At 47.9% G+C, this 23,634-nt stretch overlaps 1 protein-coding gene across 1 annotated transcript in view; it reads right to left on the reverse strand.

Annotated features, from left to right (window-relative positions):
- Nucleotides 1-14,070: 14,070 nt before the first annotated feature.
- The window catches only part of LOC140428581 (glutathione synthetase-like), a 160,570-nt gene continuing 151,006 nt past the window's right edge, over nt 14,071-23,634 (reverse strand). The window contains exon 13 of the mRNA XM_072515219.1: nt 14,071-14,326. Within this exon, the coding sequence (XP_072371320.1) occupies nt 14,203-14,326 (124 nt within the window). The 3' untranslated portion in view covers nt 14,071-14,202. The remainder of the gene's footprint in view (nt 14,327-23,634) is intronic.

The raw sequence follows: 23,634 nt of genomic DNA on the forward strand, positions 1-23,634 counted from the left end.
TCTATATAACTGTAACATAATTTTCGAGCTTTTATACTTGATACCCCGTCCTATGAAGGCAAGCATGCCAAATGCTTTCTTTACCACCATTTCCACCTGTGCTGCCACTTCTAAGGATTTGTGGACCTGCACGCCCAGATCTATGTATCTCTATGCTCCTGATGGTTCTGCCATTTATTTTATAGCTCCCACCTGAATTGGATCTACCAAAGTGCATCACATCGCATTTGTCCGGGTTAAATTCCATCTGCCATTTCTCCGCCCAATTTTGCAGCCTATCTATATCCTGCTGTATTCTCTGACAATCTTCATCACTATCCGCAACTCCTGCAATCTTAGTATCATCTGCAAACTTGCTAATCAGACCCAGTTGGAGACTTTTTTGCAGGATGGAATTGAAAATTACAAGGGGGCACAAGTTCAACGTGAGGGGGGACAGGTTCAGTGGAGATGTGCAGGGAAAGTCTTTTACACAGAGGGTGGTGGTGGCCTGAATGCACTGCCAAGTGAGATGGTTGAGCCAGGTACGTTAGCGACCTTTAAGACTTATCTGGATAGGCACATGAACAGACGGGGTATAGAAGGATGCAGGCAGTTGGTCTAGATAGGACACTAGATTAGGGCAGCACGGTAGCACAAGTGTTTAGCACTGTGGCTTCACAGCGCCAGGGTCCCAGGTTCGATTCCCTGCTGGGTCACTGTCTGTGCGGAGTCTGCATGTTCTCCCCGTGTCTGCGTGGGTTTCCTCCGGGTGCTCCGGTTTCCTCCCACAATTTAAAGACGTGCAGGTTCGGTGGATTGGCCATGATAAATTACCCTTAGTGACCTGGGCTATTGGGTTAAGGGGATAGGGTGGCAATGAGGGCTTAAGTGGGTCGGTGCAGACTCGATGGGCCAAATGGCCTCCTTCTGCACTGTATGTTCTACATGATCGGCGTAGGTTTGGAGGGCCGAAGAGCCTGTTCCTGTGCTGTATTGTTCTTTGTTCTTTGATACAATATTGAGAAAAGTTTTCTTCCAAGTCATTTATATATATTACAAAGGGCAGAGGTCCCAGTACTGATCCCTGCGGAACACCACTAGTTACAGACCTCCATTCGGAAAAACACCCTTCCACTGCTACCCTCTGTCTTCTATGGCCAAGCCAGTTCTGAATCCATCCAGCTAGTTTACCCCTGACCCCATGTGATTTATTCTTTTGCAATAGCCTGCCATGAGGGACCTTATCAAATGCTTTACTAAAGTCCATGTAGACAGCATCCACAGCCCTTCCTTCGCCAATCATTTTTGTCACCTCCTCAAAAAACTCAATTAAATGTATGAGACATGACCTCCCTCGTACAAAACCATGCTGTCTGTCACTAATAAGACATTCACTTCCAAATGTGCATAGATCCTATCTCTGAGAATCTTTTCCAACAATTTCACTATCACTGATATCGAGCTCACTGGCCTATAATTACCCGGGTTATCCTTGCAACCCTTCTTAAATAATGGTACAACATTGGCTATCCTCCAATCCTCTGGGATCTGACCTGTGGCCAACGAGGACACAAAAATTTCTGTTAGAGAGCCAGCGATTTCATCTTGTCTCCCTCTAATCTGAGATAGATGTCATCTGGCCCTGGATATTTGTCCACCTTAATGCTTTTTAACACACCTAGCACTTCCTCCCTTGTAAGTAACAACCTGTTCTAAAGTGTTTACACATCCCTCTGAGACACCACCAATCAACGTGTCCCTCCTTTGTGAATACCGATGCAAAATACTTATTAAGGATCTCACCTGCTTCCTTTGGTCCTCCACATAATTTCCTTCCTTTGTCCTTGAATGGACCAACTCTTTCTCCAGCCACCCTCCTTTTCCTTCTATACGTATAAAATGCCTTGGGATTCTCTATAATCCTGTCTGCCAAGGACATTTTGTGGCCCCTTTTTGCCCTCCTAATTCCCTGCTTGATCTCTTTTCTACTTTCCTTGTATTCCTCAAGTGCTTCATCTGTTTTTAGTTGCCTGTACCGCATGTATGCATCTTTTTTCTTTTTGACAAGATTCACAATTTCCCTGGTCACCCACGGTTCCTAAATCCTGCCTTTCCTGTCCTTTTTACTGGCACACGCCTGTCCTGGACTCCCATCAACTGCTCCTTAAAAGATTCCCACATGCCAAATGTGGATTTGCCCTCAACCAGCCTCTCCCAAACAACAACCTCCAAATCATGCCTAATCTGGTTGTAGTTAGCCTTCCCCCAATTTAGCACCTTAACCCTAAGACAACACTCACCATTTTCCATGAGTATCCGAAAGTATCATTATCTTCTTTCATCAACAATGTAACTCCACCATCTTTTCCTTTCTATTTGTCCTTCCTAAAGTCACCTTGGAGCCATGCCTCTGTAATCCCAACTATATCATACCCCCTTACATCTACCTGCGCACCTAATTCATCCATTTTGTTTTGAATGCTCTGTGTGTTAAGACTTGACTTTTTAACTTTCCTTGTCCCGTCTCTACTATTTTTTACAGTATCATTATCTGATCCTGGCCCTTGATTTCTCTGCCTTTCACTTTTCTCATTCTTCTTGTTGTCTTTTTCTCATGTTCTGATTCCACCTGCACTGAATCCTTAAATAGGTTCCCATCCCCCTGCCATATTAGATTAAACCCTCCCCAACCACTCTAGCAAGTTCCTCCCCCCCCTTCCCCCCAACGAAATCAGTCCTGGTCCTGCCCAGGTGTAACCCGTCCAGCTTGTACTGTTCCCACCTCCTCCAGGGCCAGTCCCAATGCCCCAGGAATCTGAAACCCTCTCCCTCACACCACCTCTTCAGTTGCGCATTCATCCGATATATCCTGCTATTTCTACTCTGACCGACTAGCACGTGGCACTGGTAGTAATCCTGTGATCACTACCTTTGAAGTCCGACTTCACAACTTTCTTGCAACTCCCTATATTCTGCTTTTAGGACCTCACCCTTTTTCTTACCTATGTCGTTGGTACCGATGTGTAACACGACCACTGGGCGCTCACCCTCTCCCTCCAGAATGTCCTGTACCCGCTCCGAGACATCCTTGACCCTAGCATCAAGGAGGCAACATACCATCCTGGAGTCTCGTTTGCGTCCACAGAAATGCCTATCTATTCCCCTTACAATTGAATGACCAAACCTTGGAGCAATTTAGCATGGTCAATTCACCTACCCTGCTCATCTTTGGGTTGTGGTGCGAGACCCACATGGACATGGGGAGAATGTGCAAACACCACACGGACAGTGACCCGGGGCGGGATTGAACCTGGATCCTCAGCGGGGTGAGGCAGCAGTGCTAACCACTGCATCGCCATGCCGCCCACTAAATCCCCCATAATTATTGGATCGCCACACTTTTTATTCCTCCCCTTTGCAGCCGAACCAACTGTGGCACAACAAATTTGGTTGTTGCTGCTTTCCCCTTAGAGGTCGTTCTCCTCAACAGTATCCAAAGTGGTATATCTATTTTGGAGGGGAACGGCCACAGGAGATTCCTGCACTGCCGGCCTAGCTCTTGCTCTGCCTGGTGGTCATCACATCCTTCAATGTGATAGTGTTTCAAGTGCTCATCCAAGTACTTTCTTTTTAAATTTAGCGTGCCCAATTCATTTTTTCCAATTAAGGGACAATTTAGCGTGGCCAATCCACCTAGCCTGCACAGCTTTGGGTTGTGGGGGCGAAACCCACGCAAACATGGGGAGAATGTGCAAACTCCACACGGACAGTGACCCAGAGCTGGGATCGAATCTGGGACCTCAGCGCAATGAGGCAACAGGGCTAACCCACTGCGCCACCGTGCTGCCCTTTCCAAGTGCTTTATAAAGGTTGTGAGGTTTCCAGCCTCTGCTACCTTCCCAGGCAGTGCATTCCAGATTCTCATCGCCCTCTGAGTGAGTTTTGTTTTTCTCAAATTCCACCGGAATCTCCTGCCCCTCACAGCAAAACTATGCCCCCTTGTGATTGACCCATCAACCACGGGGAACAGCTGCTTCTTATTTAACCTGTCCAAAGCCCTCATAACCCTATACACCTCAATCATACCCCCTCTCAGTCTTCTGTGCTTTAAAGAAAACAATCCAACGCTATCCAGTCTCTCCTCATTGCTCAGATGCTCCACCCTAGACAACATCCTGATGAATCTCCTCTACCCCCTCCAGTGCAATCACCTCCTTCCTATAGTGAGGTGACCAGAACTGCACACAGTACTCCAGCTGTGGCCCAACTAAAGTTCTGTACAGCTCCAACATAACCTCTTTCCTCTTATATTCTATGCCATGACTGACAAAGACAAGTGTCTGTTATAACCTGCCTGCTTACCATTGGCTGGGGACTAATGACAATCCCACAATCCTGTGGGAGTATGAGCTTCCCCAATGAGGGGGGCGGAGAAATCATTAGCAGACTCCCTGCATAAATAAAGCTGGCCAGTTTGGAACCAGCAGGAAGGAGTGAGCAGCAAGCGAAGTTGCTGCTGCTGTTGTATATGTACGTTATAGTAAAAAAATGTTAATTTTTGTATCCTTAAAACTCGTGCTGGATTCTTTGTGGCCCTCACAAAACTGGCGACGAGGGTTAAAGTGAATAGCTATCTACACTGCTGAAGTCACCTCCCTGGATTTTTGTTGGATACAGGTTGGAAGTTGTTTTCTATTACACCATGCCTCTGTACAGACGTTTGGATGTTTTTGATGCTGCGCTGGAAAGCTGGAACCAGTACGAACAACGGATGCGTTACTATTTACGGGCAAACAACATCACCGAAAACGAGGGCCAGGTGGTCATATTGCTCACCGCCTGCGGCCCGCATACGTTTGGGGTGATTAGGAGCCTTACATACCCAGCTGCTCCGGACACCAAAACGTTTGATGAACTTGTGAACTTAGTGGGGCAACATTTTAACCCAACCCCGTCCACGATAGTCCAACATTACCAGTTTAATACCGCTGAAAGGACCCCAGGAGAATCCCTTGCCGACTTTCTATCCAGGCTACACAGGATTGCGGAGTACTGTGATTACGGTGGGACCTTGTCAGAAATGTTACGCAACCGTTTGGTTTGTGGTATTAACAATGCGACCACCCAGAGAAAGTTGTCAGCTGAGCCAACATTGACTTTTCAACAGGCCATTCAAATAGTATTGTCACAAGAGAGCGCAGAACGAGGAGTGCAGGAGCTACAGGGAATGGAGGTGCATGCCTTGGGGCGCAACACCTTCTGTCCGAAAGCGTCCCCCCGCACTCCTGCAGTACCTTGGGTGAGGCCAGTGGCCGTCGGACATTCCTCCCCCAAGGGAGCCTTCTCCAGAACCAATGGATGAGGAGCCATGTCCGTGTCAGACTTGTAGGCGCCGACCCCGTCGCGGACACCGGTCCTAGGGGCGCCAGAGGCGCCGTCGTTCCGTCCGAAACTGGGATCAACCCAGGGGCCGTACCTTCCATGTGGATGAACCTGCGGCGACTACGCCTGAGGACGTGGAGACGGAGGATGACTGCCTGCAGCTGCATTGTGTGGCAGCCCCCCGTGTGGCCCCCATTAAGGTGACAGTACGGGTTAATGGTCACTCGCTTGAGTTGGACACTGGCGCAGCGGTCTCCGTGATCGCCCAGAGGACATTCGACCGCATCAAGCAGGGTATACAGACCTTTACATTAGCCGGCACACAGGCCAGGTTGGCCACCTACATGGGGGAACCATTGGACATTGCAGGAACTACGATGACCCCTGTTGTTTATGGACGCCAGGAGGGGCATTTCCCACTTATCGTGGTGCGCGGCCATGGGCCCAGCCTATTGGGTCGGGACTGGTTGCGCCATTTGCGGTTGCAGTGGCAGCACATCCTCCAAACAGTTTCTGGAGGGTTGACTGAGGTGCTAGGACGATAGCCAGATGTATTTCAGCACGGTTTGGGGAAAATGAAAGGGGCCATGCCGTGCTATTTCCGGGCGCGCCCGGTGCCTTGCGCCTTGCTCGAGAAGGTGGAAGGGGAGCTCACTCGTTTGGAGACTTTGGGTATTATCAGGCCGTCCGTTTTGCTGACTGGGCAGCACCAATTGTACCTGTAATGAAGCCAGATGCGAGGCACAACGTCCTGCGCAACAATTGAGAAGGTGCGTTTGTCTTTCAGTACGCATGGCCTTCCCGAGGTGCTGGTCACGGATAACGGCACTCCATTCACGAGTGAGGAGTTTGCGAGGTTTATGAAGATGAACGGCATACTCCATATCCGCACTGCCCCTTACCACCCGGCTTTAAATGGGTTGGCGGAGCGCACAGTGCAGACATTCAAACGAGGCCTAAAGAAGTAGTCTTCCGGGTCAATGGACACGAGACTGGCTCGCTTTTTGTTTTCGTATAGTACCACCCGCCATGCGGTGACTGGGGTAGCTCCCGCAGAACTCGTAATGGGCCGGAGACTTTGCACCCGCCTTAGCATGGTATTCCCGGACATTGGCGCAAAAGTAAGCCACACACAAGAACGGCAGGGACATGGTTTTTCTCGTCATCGGCCGATTCGGCAGTTTGCACCCGGTGAGCCAATGTTCGTTCATGATTTTGCTGGTGGTGCCCAGTGGGTCCCTGGCATAATCTTTCGCCAAACGGGCCCTATATCTTACCAAGTGCAAGCCCATGGTCGTCTCCAGCGCAAACATGTAGACCACGTTCGGTCCAGAAGACTATCCCTTCCAAAGATTCCCCGCCCCTGGAGCTCATTTCTACAGCCACAGAGACCAGAGACAATGGAAAGTAGTCCTCACAATCTTCCTCTGGTGCCTCAATCAAAGCCTGCGCAGGTTGTTACAGTACCGCGTGGAGATAGAGACACCAAGATGACGGAGGCAGCAGACTCTGACTCCGAGATGGAGACGCAGGACGCATGAGAGGGGGAATCCTCGGGTCCATGGGCCATGGATGTACAACCGTTACGCCGTTCATCACAGAAGCGCCGGTCTCCGTCTCGTTACACGCCGCCCGATCCAGCGCCTCGTGCAAATGGTGTCTGGCCTGCGGCAAAACGAGTCCGACGCCCTCCTTTGCCAGGGTCTTCGGTGGATTCCTTGGACTTTGGGGAGGGGGAGGGATGTTATAACCTGCCTGCTTACCATTGGCTGGGGACTAATGACAATCCCACAATCCTGTGGGAGTATGAGCTTCCCCAATGAGGGGGGCGGAGAAATCATTAGCAGACTCCCTGTATAAATAAAGCTGGTCAGTTTGGAACCAGCAGGAAGGAGTGAGCAGCAAGCGAAGTTGCTGCTGCTGTTGTATATGTATGTCATAGTAAATAAATGTTATTTCTTTGTATCCTTAAAACTCGTGCTGGATTCTTCGTGGCTCTCACAGAAGTGTCCCATATGCCTTCTTAACGACCCTATTCATCTGCAATGCCGACTTCAGGGATCTGTGTACAAGTACCCCAGAATCCATCTGTTCTGCTGAGCTTCCTAGTGTCCTGCTGTTCATTACATACTCCCTTGTCCTATTTCTTCTTCAAAAGTGCATCACTTCGCTCGTATCAGGATTAAATACCATCTTCCACTGCTCTGCCCATCTGACCAACCCATCTATATCTTCCTGGAACCTACAGTCCTCTTCTTCACCACCAATCTTGATGTCTTCTGCAAACGTACTTATCATTCCCCCAATGTTCTCGTGCGTATCATTTGTATATATATATAACAAACAATGAGGGACCCAGCACTGATTGTTGTTGTACACCGCTGGACACTGATGCCAGTTGCTCAAACAGCCTTCTGCCACCACACTTTGTGTCCTATTGCTAAATAGTTTCGGATCCATCTCGCCAAGTTTCCTTGAATTCCATGTACTTCAACCTTCACAATCAGTCTCCCATATGGGACCTTGTCCTCTGCTTAATCCATATAAACCACAAGAACTGCACTTCCTTCATCCAAACACTTGGTCACATTATCAAAAATTCTATCAAATTCGTTAGGCACAACTTCCCTCTGACAAAGTCATACTGACTGTCCCTAATCAACCCATGCCTTTCCAAGTGGAAATTAATTTTCTCCAATAGTTTCCCTACCAATGACATGAGACTCACCAATCTGTAATTCCCTGGTTTATCTCTATCACCCTTCTTGAAAAGTGGAACATTAGCAGTTCTCCAGTCCTCTGACATTTCCCCTGTGACCAGAGAGGAATTCAAAAGTTACGTCGGAGCCCCTGCAATTTCCTGCCTTGCCTCCCTCAGCACCTGGGGTGCAATTCATCTGGGCCTGGGAATTTGTCTCTTTTTCAGCCTCTCAAAGCCTCCAATACCTCCTCACTTACTATGTGGAGCTGCTCAAGGTCCTCACAGTCCCATTTCCTGAATTCTGTACCTGCGTCCTCCTTCTCCTGAGTGAAGACCAATGAGAAGTATTCATTCAACACCCTATGAATGTCCTGTGGCTTCACACACAGATTTGTCCTTTGTCTCTAATGGGCCCTCCTCTTAACCTGGTGAATCTCTTCCCCTTAATGTATTTATAGACTATTCTAGGTTTCTCCCTAATCTTATTCGCAAGTCGTATTTCATGCCCCCTTTATGGCATGAGCAATATATCATCAGGGCCAATTAACTTGATAACACTCCTTAAATATTTATTTAAATAAGGTGTGTGGCAGACTGGCTACTTTGTTGCCTGACCACCCTCCATCACCACATTCTGAGGTTGAGTTTGGAGTTGCCCCTCCCCTTGTGGGAAACACGTCTGCTGGAGGCATGTAATTCTCAGCCCTCTTTGTTTTCTGTGTGAAAGTTCAGACAGAGCAGATTCCCATCAGTTTTGTCACATGGTCTTGAGTTTTATTTTGGTGAAGGAGATTAATCGGAATATGGATGGGAACAAAATAGAACAGCATTATTTTAATTTCTCACTTACTGACAGACAAGTAATACAGTACAATATATGTAGAATTGTCACAGATAAATGCAAAGATAAATATTGAAGTCAATAGCAATGTCCACAATCAATTTGCCATCCCAGAAGTGCACAACAGAAAAGGGCAGGCAGAATCCAGCAGAGTGCAAAAATAACTTGCATTTACATAGCATCTTTCAATACAACGACAACATCAGAATGTTCCAGTGGGCTCCTCGCCAAATTAAGTACTTTTTGAAGTGCAGTTAATGTACATTGAATGAAATTGTACAAAAAACAAGAACCAATTTTATCTGAAGTTCAGAATGGTAGAATCGTATGGCACATCTTACACTCGCTCTGTTAATTCATTTTTCTCTCTCTTTTTCACTGCGAGGCAAATGCGACATTGTTCTGTGATTGACAAACAAGTTTGGCAGTAACCAGGATGGGTCTATGGGGGTACACAAATGCGGATATTAACAATTTATCTGAACCCATGCCTCACGCTTCTCAGAAACATCACTAAAGTTGCCAAGCTTCACTTCATTTAAAAACATCGGAGGGTATGTATGATTTTTGCTGAGGTAAATAGGTAATGTTGCCGGCCACACTCTCCTTCCTTCCCCCAACAATCTCCATCCACCTCTAGGTAATAGAGGAAGACACCCAGATGTCAGAGTGTATTCAGCAGCCAGAAATTCTACTTAGTCTCATCACACTGCTGCCATCCTGTGGAGGAAAGGCAGGTGAAGCCTGGACGTGGGTGAATCCACTCAGTATCACACACGATCTGGGCACTTACGCAGTATTATGATGGGAACTAAATTGGGGCAGTTGTGAAACTGCTATGGAACCATATCAACTTCACTCACTCACATCAACCAATCTGGGCTTCACTGTTAGGAACTGGGGAGAAACAAGAAGGCTGAGGGGGACAGAACTTGGAGTTAGATAAAGTGGCCGAGGGGAAAATGTTTCTGCTGGTGGAGTAGACCAAAACTGGAAATCATAAATCTATGAGTCGCTCAAGAATCCAAAGAGGAATTAATTGGAAACCTCTTTACCAAGAGTGGTGAGAATGTGGAATTCATGACCACATGGTGTAGATGAGGAAAATAGCGGACATGCATTTCTGAGGAAGCTCGATAAACACTGGAGAGGAGGAAGCAGTGGGTGAAGCGGTGATGGTGAGATAAAGAGGGTTGGGAGGGGGCTCATGTAAAGAATAAACAGGCCAGTTAATTGAATCAAATGGCCCAATCCTGTGCTTTATATGTAGGTAAATATTACACAGGACTTTGGGCTCATAATGGTGAATGCAGATGAGAAGGCCACATGGTTGTGATAAAATTCATCCTCTAAATATGTGTGAATACACAAAAGAAATTCGCTGGGTTTAATAGTTCAGTCAGTAAAGGCATTGGATAACTGAGTGATATAAACAAGGTCACAGGTTCAACTGCTGTAGTGTGCTAGATTAGCTAATCTTGCCTCAACAAGCACAGTGGAGCAACAACAGCTGTATCACAGGGAGACGGAAAAAAAGTTGCATCCAAAGTTTCTACACAAATGACCTTTGCTCGAAAGTCTACGAGTATACTGTGAGAGATTAGGGGCAGTATTCTCCGTTTTAGCGGCAGAGTGTTGACGCCGTCGTGAATGCCGGAGCGTTTTACGACGGCGTCATCTGGCCGCTAGGAGCAGCGATCCCCCAGCCCAGAGGGGGCCAGCAGGGGGCTGGAGAGCCTCAAGCAGCTCCAGCTGCCGATACGGGCCCCAGCACTTACGACCGCGGGTCCACGCATGCGCGACACGGCCGTCTCCGTGCTGGTCCCCACGCAATATGGCGCAGCCCTACAGGGGCCCAGCGCGGAGGAACATAGGTACCCCTCCGGTAGCCCCCGATCGTGGGCCTGGCCACCGTAGAGGTCCCCCCTCTGGAGTCGGATCCCCCCCTCCCCTGCACCAGGACGGCCTCTACAGCTAGAACGGCGAGGTCCCGCCAGGTAGGACCACACGCGAATGACTCTGGCGGAACTCGGCGGGCACTCAGCCCGTCAAGCGCGGAGAATCGCTGGGGATGGGGGGGGGGCGTCGTTCAGTGGCCCCCAATTGGCGGCCCGGCGTCGGAGCGGTGTGACGGGATTCGCCCCCCCCCCGGCGATTCTCCGACCCAGCGTGGGAGCGGAGAATCCCGCCCTCGGTTTAGTTTTAATGCAGTCTCTTGCGCCGTGCAACAGGTTGGTCACTTGAGTTGAGTAAAGTAATCGAGGGTTACTGGTGCCCCGAGAACCAAACTCCAGCCTGTCAATGACGTCACGAGGAGGGAAAAATGTTTAATTTTTTTTTCGTAAACAGTTTAAAAGGATGCACGTACAGAGGGACTTGTGAGTTTAACATTTGAAGGTGAAAGGACAAGTTGAGCAAGCTGTCTTGGAAAGGATGTCAAAGCCTTGGAGAGGTTGCAGAGGAGATTTACTGGCAGGCAGATTTACTGGCAGGCAGTAACTCGTGGGGTGACACAGGGATCGGTGCTGGAACTATTCACATTATATATTAATGATTTGGATGAGGGAACAAAATGTAACATCTCAAAGTTTGCAGATGACACCCAAGTTAGATGGGAGGGTGAACTGTGATGAGGATGCAGAGCTCCTGCAGCATGATCTGGACAGGTTGGACGAGCGGGCAAATCAATGGCAGGTGCAGTATCATTTGGATAACTGTGAGGTTATTCAGTTTGGAAGCAAAAACAGGAAGGCAGATTACTACCTGAACAGTTGTAAATTGGGAGAGGGGAATGTGCAGCAGGACCTGGGTGTCATTGTGCACCAATCGCTGAAGGTAAGCATGCAGGTGCAGCAGGCGGTAAAGAATGCTAACAGTATGTTGGTCTTCATTACAAGAGGTTTCGACTGCAGGAGCAAAGGTGTGTTTTTGCAATTACACAGGGCCGGGGTGAGGCCACCCCCAGAATATTGTGTGCAGTTTTGGTCTCCTTTTCTGAGGAAAGACGTTCTTGCTCTCGAAGGACTTCAGTGAAGGTTTATCAGACTGATTCCAGGGATGGCGGGACTGTCATATGAGGAGAGATTAACTTGGTTAGGATTGTTCTCGCTGGAGTTCAGAAGAATGAGGGGGGAATCTCATAGAGACTTATAAAATTCTAACAGGACTAGACAGGGTAGATGCAGGGAAGATGTTCCCGATGGTGGATGTGTCTAGAACCAGGGATCACAGTCTGAGGATTCAGGGTAAACCATTTTGGACAGAGGTGAGGAGACATTTCTACACCAAAGAGTGGTGAGCCTGTGGAATTTGTTACCACAGGAAGTAATTGATGCTAAAACATTGAATATATTCAAGAGGCGGCTAGATATAGCACTTGGGACGACTGCGATCAAAGGTTATGGGGAGAAAGCAGGATTAGGCTATTGAGTTGGATGGTCAGCCATGATCGTGATAAATGGTGGAGCAGGCTAGAAGGGCCTCCTCCTGCTCCTATCTTCTATGTATCTATAGAACAGTCTCAGAAATAAGGACTTTAGTTTTGTGGGGAGACTAGAGAAGCTGCAGATATTTTCCTTTGAGCAGGAAAGATTTCATGGAGGTAACCAGAACTACGAGGGGTTGAGAGAGAGTAAATGAGGAGAAGCACCCACCAATGAGAGTCAGTAACCAGTGGAGGAAGAATTCAACAAATTGGCCAAGAAGCAGAAGGGGGATGAGGGGAGCGAGCTAGTATGATCTGGAATGCAGGGCCTGGACAGGTGGTGGAAACAGATTCAATAGTCGATTTCAAAAGGAAATTGGATAAATACAACAGGCTGAATGGGTTCCTCCTACATGAGAAATAGAAGCAGGAATAGGCCATTCGGCCCCTTGAGCCTGCTCTGCACCTCTACCCGATGATGCTATGAATTGGCTACACTGAAAATACTTTTAAGAATGCATGGTTATAATCTGTGGCCACTTTTGCATTGCGGTCTGAGTTTTGATGGTGATGAACTGGAGCCCAGAGGTGAAGGGGAGCAGTCAACAGCATAATTGCATCTAAATAAGTGAAGCTGACCATGTCCCAGGTCAATGATGGGGTATCTGACTAATTACTCATCTTTACAGAATTAGTTAACAGGCTGCTGCTCAAAACATTCAATGTGAGAACCAAAACAGCCTTGCAAGCCAGACTTCAGTCTTTGTCTCATCTGGTTCTTCGCTTCACCCGCTTTGTTCCTTCCATGCATTCTTAAGGCTTTATGTATCAGCCAGCATAGTGGACGAATACAAGAGAGACTTCAACTTCCACAGCTGACTGGACAGCAGCGCACTGGCACACATTTGGCTGGATGTACAATTTCCAATCAGCTTCACCTTACAATGCTATATTTACAAAGTTGATGCTTAATTTGAACGCTTTGCAGTGTGACTTGAGTCACTAACTTTAAATTATTGGTTAATCCAGTTGTTTGAGCATTAAAAAAATGGCTTGAATAATCACTTTAGACCGAGTTATCTTGGCTGTATGAATGATGAGCCACAAGGATTAAGGATTTACTGAAAAATAGATGAGTCTGCTGGTAGGTCACATTATAGATAGCAGAGCTGTGACAGCCAGACCTGGCTGTGCTCCCAATACGTCATCAAACTGCAGAATCTTTAGTGAGTAGCCACCAGTAGATTTGACGTGACATGAGAAGTGTTTAAGATCAAGTCAAATGCAGGCTGGGAGACAGAACATTGGGACACCATCAGCCAGCTATTTCTCCCACAGAAATTAGGCAAAACACATCAGAAGGAAGAGAGACTGATGAATCACTCACTTGCAGTTTATATTCAGCTTTTACACCCTCCCCACTCCTCTCTTTGAGGAAAAGACATCCTCAGTGGATTATGGAAACTCCCAATGATGTACGTGGGGGATGAGACAGACTTTCGAATTAACATTATCTCAATTATTATTTTATTCTATTCTGATGCCGAAAACCCAGTAAACAACTGCTTTGGACTGTCTTCATTCTCTTGGTCCTTTTAGTCCGTAACTGGAAAGCGACGAACGTTCACTAAAAGTTTGGTGATGAATACCCTACGCCTTTGTATATCTTCCCTGCCTCCCCCCCTCTCCCCCCTCCCCCCCCCAACCCCTCCCCCCCCCATCCACCCCCCCCCCCCCAGCTTACCTAACCTAGCTCAAGCACGAGGACGTGGGGAGAGGGGCAAAAGAAAAATGTTTCACTTGGAACCCTGTAATTTTACTGCTGCACACTGCATACGCACACTAGGCCATACACTTCAGGAAATCTGTCGTTCAGATAAGATAGGGTGTGTCCAGGACTGCCACTCCAGCAGACACTCCTCCATCAGCAAACTCTGTGCTCTTTGTGCGAAGCAGGTGGCCAGGGCTTTCATTCATGACCAACTTCCGGCACTTCCTGCAAGGGACAAGTACAAAGAGGGAGTTAACGAAGAATAACAAGCACAAATCACACAACACACAAAATCAGGTCTCACCATCACACTTTCTATTTTCCTTCTCATCTCCCCCCACATCCCCCCCTTAGTCTGCTGAAAATGTCGACTCCTTTGTGGGAGAGTACGACAAGGGAAATAGCTCAGGTTAAAAGAGAGGCTAGTCACTGGGACAGAGAAGATCAACAAAGCCTTCGCAACTTCTACCAAGGGCTGTACACCGAGGCCTTCTGACAGTGTTGAATGGAAGTACCTCGGAGGTAACTGGAACCATTTGGGTTTGGGCCAGTATTCACCTCCTGGGTGAAACGGCTGTACGGCGCTCCCATGGCGACGTACGGCCAAACATCACCAGCTCTAGATACATCTGGCTGCACAGAGCCAGGGGGCAGGGATTCCCACTGTCCCCGCTATTGTTTGCTCTGGCAATCGCCCTCAGAGTGGTGAAGGGGTGGAGAGGTGTCCATAGGGAAGACAGAGAGCATAGAGTCTAACTCCATGACCTGCTCCTCTACATCTCGAACACCCGGACCAGCATGGAAGCGATAATGAAACACTTAAAAAGGAGTTTGGAGCCTTCTCAGGCCACAAGCTTAACCTGAGTAAGAGCGCTATCTACCCTGTGACACCACAGGGGGGAGGGGCAGAGCTGGAGGGACTGCCATTTAAACTGGCCCAGACCAAATTCTGCTACCTGGGGATCCAAATAGCCCATGACTGGACACGGATCCATAAATAGGATCTGACAAGTCTGGTAGAGGAAGTTAAAAAGAACTTGCAGAGGTCGGGCTCAGACCCACTATCCCTCTCAGGGCAATCAAAATGAATCTGCTGCCCAGCTTCCTCTTCATGATCCCTCCCGATCTACATCCCCAAGGTCTTTTTCAACACAGTTGACACGCTAACCATGGCATGCGCAGGGGCGGTGCCTCCGAGCTCTAGTCAAAACCGGACTCCCATCCCACCCCACCCAAATACTCGAGGAGCCCAGTGGCAGTGGCTACGCTCTGAATCTGGGACCAAATTAGGCAACACCATGGCTCTCAGCTGCAATAAAAACATGGCTCCCACCATAATGGACGCCACCTTCAAAAGATGGAGTCAGGACGAGGGGACACTGATAGTTAGGGGCATGTATACAGACGATAGAGCTGCGACCCTGGGGGAACTCACGGAGAGGTTCCAGCTACTAAGATGGAACGGTCTGAGATACATTCAACTCAAAAACTTCCTCCACGAAGAAACAACGACGCACCCCTTGATACCAGGACACTCGCGAGTAGAAAAAATGCTGAACGCGGATGACCTAGGGGAGGGAAACTGTATGGGCGACTGTTGGAGGAGGTATGTTGCTCCCTGGACATGACAAGGAATAAATGGGAGGAGGAACTAGACATAGATTTAGGGGGAAGACTCTGGATCGAAGCACTGCACAGGGTGAACTTCACCTCCACTTGCACAGGGCTGAGCCTAACACAGCTAACGGTGGTGCACCTAACCACAACTTGAATGAGCAGGTCCTTCCAGGAAGTGGAGGACAAATGCCAACATTGCAAGGGAGGATTGGACAACCACACCCACATGTTCTGGGCTTGTCCCAGGCTTGTTGGGTACTGGATGCCCTTCTTCGAGGCCATGCCCAGGGTTATGAATACCCTATGCCTGTGTATATCTTTGGTTTTCTTGACCAATATGTGGAGGAACCAACTGGAGAGCAGGCCATCTTAGACTGGGTATTGTGTAATGAGAAGGGAATCATTGCCAATCTGGCTGTATGAGACCCTTTGGGTATGAGCGACCATAATATGATAGAATTTTTTATCAAGATGGAGAGTGAAGTCGTTGATTCGGAGACTAGGGTGCTGAATCTTAATAAAGAGAACTATGAGGATATGAGGCGTGAGTTGGCTTTGATAGATTGGGGAGAGTTACTTAAAGGGATGACAGTGGATAGACAATGGCAAACATTCAAGGAACGCATGGAGGAACTACAGCAATTGTTCATTCCTGTCTGGCACAAAAGCAAAGGGGGTAAGAGGGCCAATCCATGGTTTACAAAGGAAATTAGAAATAATATCCGATACAAGGACGAAGCATACAGATTGGCCAAGAAAAATAATAGATCTGAGGATTGGGAGCAGTTTAGAATTCAGCAAAGGACAAAGGGATTGATTAAGAAGGGGAAAGTACAGTATGAAAGGAAGTTTGCAGGGAACATAAAGCCTGCACTAAGAGTTTCTACAGATATGTGAAGAGAGAGAGATTGGTAAAGAGAGATGTATCCCCACTACAGTCAGAAACAGGGGAATGCATAATAAGGGACAAGGGAATGGCTGAGCAATTGAATACATATTTTGGTTCTGTCTTCACAAATGAGGACAAAAATCAGATCCCAGAAATGTTGGAGAATGAAAAGTTTAGTGAGAGGGAAGAACTGAGGGAGATCAACATTAGTAGTGAAATGATGCTGGGAAAACTGATGGGATTGAAGGCGGATAAATCCCGAGGGCCTGAGAATCTGCATCCCAGTGTGCTTAAGGAGGTGGCTCTGGAAATAATGGATGTATTTGTGGTCATCTTCCAGGATTCTCTCGACTTTGGAACTGTCCCTGCAGATTGAAGGGTAGCTCACGTCACTCCAATATTCAAAAAGGGAGGTAGAGAGAAAGCAGGGAATTATAGACCAGTAAGCCTAACATCAATAGTGGGGAAAATGCTTGAATCCATTATCAAGGACTTTAAAGCGGAACATTTAGAAAGCAGTGGCAGGATCAGTCAGAATCAGCATGGATTTATGAAGGGAAAATCATGCTTGACAAATCTGTTGGAATTTTTGAAGAGGTAACCAGTACAGTCGACAAGGGGGAGCCAGTCAATGTGGTATATTTGGACTTTCAGAAGGCGTTTGACAAAATTCTGTATAAGTGATTATTGTGCAAATTTAAACCGCATGGGTTTGGGGGAAATGTATTGAGGTGGATAGAAAACTGATTGGCAGAGAGGAAACAAAGAGTAGGGATCAATGGGTCCTTTTCAAATTGGCAGGCAGTAACCAGTGGGGTACCACAGGGATCGGTGCTGGGGCCCCAGCTATTCACAATATATATTAATGATTTGGATGAGGGAACAAAATGCAACATCTCAAAGTTTGCAGATGATACCAAATTAGGTGGGAGGGTGAATTGTGTCGAGGATGCAGGGATCCTACAGCAAGATCTGGACAGGTTGGGCGAGTGGGCAAACCAATGGCAGATGCAGTATAATTTGGATCAGTGTGAGGTTATTCATTTTGGAAGCAAAAACAGGAAGGCAGATTACTACCTGAATGGTTGTAAATTGGGAGAGGGGAGTGTGCAGTGGGATCTGGGTGTCCTTGTGCACCATTCGCTGAAGGTAAGCATGCAGGTGCAGCAGGTAGTAAAGAAGGCTAATGGTATGTTGGCCTTCATTGCAAGACGTTTCGAGTATAGAAGCAGGGATGTGTTGCTGTAATTGTACAGGGCCTTGGTGAGGCTACACTTAAGTATTGTGTGCAGTTTTGGTCTCCTTCTCTGAGGAAGGATGTTCTTGCTCTCGAGGGAGTGCAGCGAAGGTTTCCCAGACTGATTCCAGGGATGGCGGGACTGTCATATGAGGAGAGATTGACTAGGTTGGGATTGTTCTCGCTGGAGTTCAGAAGAATGAGGGGGGGATCTCAGAGACTTATACAATTAGACCATAAGACATAGGAGCGGAAGTAAGGCCATTCAGCCCATCGAGTCCACTCCACCATTCAATCATGGCTGATTTCAACTCCATTTACATGCTCTCTCTCCATAGCCCTTAATTCCTCGAGAAATCAAGAATTTATCAACTTCTGTCTTAAAGACACTCAACGTCCCGGCCTCCACCGCCCTCTGTGGCAATGAATTCCACAGACCCACCACTCTCTGGCTGAAGAAATGTCTCCTCATCTCTGTTCTAAAGTGACTCCCTTTTATTCTAAGGCTGTGCCCCCGGGTCCTAGTCTCCCCTGCTAATGGAAACAGCTTCCCTATGTCCACCCTATCTAAGCCATTCATTATCTTGTAAGTTTCTATTAGATCTCCCCTCAACCTCCTAAACTCCAATGAATATAATCCCAGGATCCTCAGACGTTCATCGTATGTTAGGCCTACCATTCCTGGGATCATCCGTGTGAATCTCCGCTGGACCCGCTCCAGTGCCAGTATGTCCTTCCTGAGGTGTGGGGCCCAAAATTGCTCACAGTATTCTAAATGGGGCCTAACTAATGCTTTATAAAGCTTCTAACAGGACTAGGCAGGGAAGATGTTACCAATGGTGGGTGCGTCCAGAACCAGGGGTCATAGCCTGAGGATTCAGGGTAAACCATTTCGGACAGAGATAAGGAGACATTTCTTCACACAGAGAGGTGAGCCTGTGGAATTCATTACCACAGGATGTAGTTGATGCTAAAACTTTGAATATATCCAAGAGGCGGCTGCATCTCGCACTTGGGGAGAATGGGATCAAAGCCGGAATGTGGTGACTAGAGGCTTTTCACAGTAACTTCATTGAAGCCTACTTGTGACAATAAGTGATTTTCATTTCATTTTCATTTCATTTTTTCATTTCAAATGCTTCATAGACCTTCCCTGGTGCGGAGGATACGTTCACAGAATCCCTTCTCCATCAGCAACATGGCCGGCAAGGTAGCACAGTGCTTAGCAGGGTTGCTTCACAGCTCCAGGGTCCCAGGTTCGATTCCCAGGTTGGGTCACTGTCTGTGCGGAGTCTGCACGTTCTCCCCGTATCTGCGTGGGTTTCCTCCGGGTGCTCCGGTTTCCTCCCACAGTCCAAAGACGTGCAGGTTAGGTGGATTGGCCATGCTAAAAATTGCCCGTAGTGTCCACAAGGGTTGGGAGGGGTTATTGGGTTGCGGGGATAGGGTGGAAGTGAGGGATTAATGTGGGTCGGTGCAGACTCGATGGGCCGAATGGCCTCCTTCTGCACTGTATGTTCTATGTAAATTGCCCTTAATGTCCAAAAAGGTTAGGTGGGTTTGCTGGGTTACGGGGATAGGGTGGAGGTGTGGAGTTAAGGGCTGGTGCAGACTCGATAGGCCGAATGGTCTCCCTCTGCACTGTAAATTCTATGAAATCTCCAAGACGGTCGCTGAGAGGGGCAAAGTTCCAACATCAGGTCCACAAAATGCTGAACATGATCCGAGATAATGATCGGCAAGTACACTGTCTCCTTCACCCTAGGAAGAAGGGACCTAACCACCAGAATAAAATCAATCCGGGAGAAGACCCGATGGCTGTGCGAAAAAAAGGACTCCTTATCCCTCGGATAGATAAAGCCTGCCCTGCAGCAATTACACATTGAGGACAGAGTAACACATTCAGGGTTGGACCTTCATCCCTCGAGAGCCCTTGCATTCCTGGCAGCACCAAAATTCATTCATTGCTGGGAGTGGAATGATGCACAGAACAAATAGCAATTGAGTGTGGAGACCGGGAAGTCTCAGGCTTTAAGGGTGGAGAGGGATCAAAGAGCCTTTGGAGAGGGTGGGGATGGTGAGTGGGTGGGTTTTGGAGGGCAGGTGACAGCAACAAAAGGGGGATGTTCACCCCTAATTGATCTGACCACCCCTCCCCCGCCATTCGCTGGCTTTGAAAGCAGACCAAGACAGGCCAGCAGCATGGTTCAATTCCCGTACCAGCCTCCCCGAACAGGCGCCGGAATGTGGCGACTAGCGGCTTTTCACAGTAACTTCATTTGAAGCCTACTTGTGACAATAAGCGATTTTCATTTTTATTTTCATTTTCATTCCTTCATGGCATTTCAAAGAAGCCTTTGAACAAAAACTTTTTATACTCTGGCCCTCCAGCATCTGGACTGAGGCCCTATTTGCCAATTAATTGGGTAGTTAAAGGCCTTAATCAATAGGCCCACGAATGGGTGGGCACGTGACCACATGGGTGACTTACACACCGCCTGTATTATGGGGAACAGGTCAGGGCTGGGCACCTGACTTATTTTGTGCCTCCCTCCCCCCACAACATCACCAAAAACACACCTGATGAGGGAGCCGTAAGATCCAGACAATTATGCGTAAAGTCCAGCAACATCACAGGATATCAAGGTCTGCAGATAGTATGAATCCTCATTCACACACCAACCAGCGGCTATAAATGGTAAATTACTTTCACATGAACCTACCGGCTACAAGCCCCGTGGTCTACGTGTGCTTTCCAATCCTGGAGTCCGTGATAACTCTCACGAGGACCACTGAGGATCGCTGATTGATCTCCCCCTTGGCTTCGTGCAAGACGGGTTCCTGTGGTGAGCGGGCAGTGGCCTGCACAGCTGAGGCCCGTTAGCGGGACCTTTCAATGAGCCTCCCAGACCCGGAGTGGCAGTCACCCCGATTGTCCTGGCCTTGGAGTTTGTTTTGTGTGCTGGGTTAGTGGCTTTGTTTTCAGTTTAATATAAACTAGTTTGGCCTTTCATTCCGCACCTCCTGGAATTACTACATTGGCAATGAGGATGGGGATCACACCTGCGGAATTGTTAATTGGACGGCGGCTGCGCACCAGGCTCAGCCTGCTGCTTCCCAGCTTGGGGAGGAACAGTAGAGTCAAAGCAGGAGATCTAAAAAAAGAACTATTACACCACCAGAGGGCCCAAAAGTACCTTCAAAACAGGAGATGATGTCCCCAGGAGTCGTGCTGGGAAAGACTGGTTCAGCTTCTTACAAAGTCCAAGGGAAGGCCGTGAAAAAACATCTGGACCACCCGAGAAGCATGGAACCCACTCCAGTGGAAACCATTTCAGCAGAGACAGTGTCCTTGATGGCCGTTGTGACTACTTCTGACAAGGAGACTCAGCCTATGGGGATCTGAGAGTCTCTACCCCCACCCCCTGACGATGAAGATTCAGGAGTCCGAAATGGAAACTGAGGAGATTGATCCTCCGCCGGAGGTCAGCACTGAAGCCGAGCCTCCGTCTGTGGCCTCCAGGACTCAACAGCGAAGCGATGATCTCCAGTCCGCATCACCCCGCCCCCCCCCCCCCCCCCCCCCCCCCCCGATCCAGCTCCAGCTACCACCGACATGAGGCCTTGTGCCAAATGATGAAAGAGGCCTCATGGCTGTGGGAGTGAGGGGGATGATTAGGACTTGAGGTGGGACTTGATAACCCTCTCAAGGACCATGGGCAATCGCTGATTGATGCCCCAGTGGGCTTTGTAGAACACAAGATCCCGTGATGAGCAGGCAGAGGCACACACAGTGGGGACTTGTTAGTGGGACCTTTCAATGTAGTTCTCAATTGTACCGATAAATAAAATAAACCGATTTGACCTTTCGCTCCATGCCTTGTGGAATTATTACATGGTCCCTAACAGAACTCATCACATTCAAGTCTTTGTACAAGTGCTTGAGACCCACTGTTGCAAGGGCCCAGTCCATCACATCATTGAGCCATACTCCTATTAAAAACAGTGAAAAACAACTACTTTCTTTGTGGCTCCTGAACAATGTGCCCAGAGTCTACCATTATTCTCATCAGAATCAGCCTCATCTTAATTCTTCTTCTGCTAGTACATGGATCCGTTTCCAAGTCATTCTCAATGTTTACCGATTATGAACATAAACAACATGATGGCACAGAGCCTCCTAAAAGGGGGTGATCCACTTACTATAATTTTGTTAATAAAACATGCACCAAGTTTCATACAATCCCACCTGGGTACTGGAATTGGTACCCATTGGGGTTAAGGTAACAATCAAAACTCCCACTGCTGCTGTCCACCTTTCTAGCTGTGGGTGGAGAACAGGCAATAACCTACTCTGTCATTTCACAGAAAAATACTGCCCATTCGAAATGCGGAAGTGCGGACATTTTTAGGGAAGGGGAAATTCCTCTGGATTTTGTGCCTTTCAGAAATTCTTCCATCACAAATTTGCTGGAAATATGAAATAGAGAAACCACTTTTGCACAATGTCACTGACATACAGTGACAGGAGAATTCTTTATCTTGAGCGAGACAGTATCCAGTTTGGCTAAACATGGTTGAAAAGCCTGTGTCCACCCACAAGAGACTGCCACTTGGCTAGGCCCTGGGCCGTCTGCTCAGCCCTATGAAACCCATGCCACCAGTGAGTAAAAGACAAACTTTCTCATCACTCAAATGTTTTAAAGCATTTAACAAACAGATAATTATTTTGAAAAGCAGTGAGCATGGATATGTTGGTAAAATTTGCTGGAAAGCTGGAAATAGAGAAACCACTTTTGTATGATGTCACTGACATACCAAAGTGGAGATGGTCGATAGCTTTAAGTTCCTGGGGGGTCACCATCACCAACAGTCTGTCCTGGTCCACTCACGTTGATGCAACAGTCAAGAAAGCCCAACAACGCCTCTACTTCCTACGGAAGCTAAAGAAATTCAGCATGTCTGCATCGACTCTCACAAACGTCTACAGATGTGCGATAGAGAGCATCCTATCCGGCTGCATCACAGCCTGGTATAGCAACTGCTCGGTCCAAGATTGCAAGAAACTGCAGACTGTGGTGAACTCAGCCCAACGCATCACACAAACTTGCCACCCCCACATTGATTCTGTATACACCTCCCGCTGCCTCAGGAAGGCAGACAGCATTATCAGAGACCCCTCCCACCCAGGCATTGCCTTCTTCCAGACCCTTCCATCAGGCAGAAGGTACAGAAGTCTGAAGACTCGCACATCCAGACATAGGAACAGCTTCTTACCCACAGCTACAAGACTCCTCAATGACTCCCCCTCGGACTGATCTGTTCCCTGTAAGAACACTATGCACAACACCCTATGGTGCTCTTGCTCATGTATTTGCTTTGTTTGGCACCTTGTTCCGCACTGTAACCAATCACTGTTTTGTCGATGTACCATTTGTCAATGTTCTCAGTTGATTATTCTTGTGTCTACTATGTACGTACTGTGTAAGTTCCTTGACCGCAGAAAAATACTTTTCACTGTACTTCGGTCCATGTGACAATAAATCAAAACAAATCAAATCAAATGAGCAAATTTCACACAGCAAGATCCCACAATAAAGAACAAAGAAAAGTACAGTACAGGAACAGGCCTTTCGGCCCTCTAAGTCTGTGCCGACCATGCTGCCCGTCTAAACTAAAATCTTCTGCACTTCTGGGGTCCGTATCCCTCTATTCCCATCCTATTCATGTATTTGTCAAGATGTCCCCTAAATGTCACTATCGTCCCTGCTTCCACCACCTCCTCTGGCA

The sequence above is a fragment of the Scyliorhinus torazame genome, chromosome 8, assembly GCF_047496885.1.
Source record: "Scyliorhinus torazame isolate Kashiwa2021f chromosome 8, sScyTor2.1, whole genome shotgun sequence".
NCBI classification, from domain to species: Eukaryota; Metazoa; Chordata; class Chondrichthyes; order Carcharhiniformes; family Scyliorhinidae; genus Scyliorhinus; species Scyliorhinus torazame.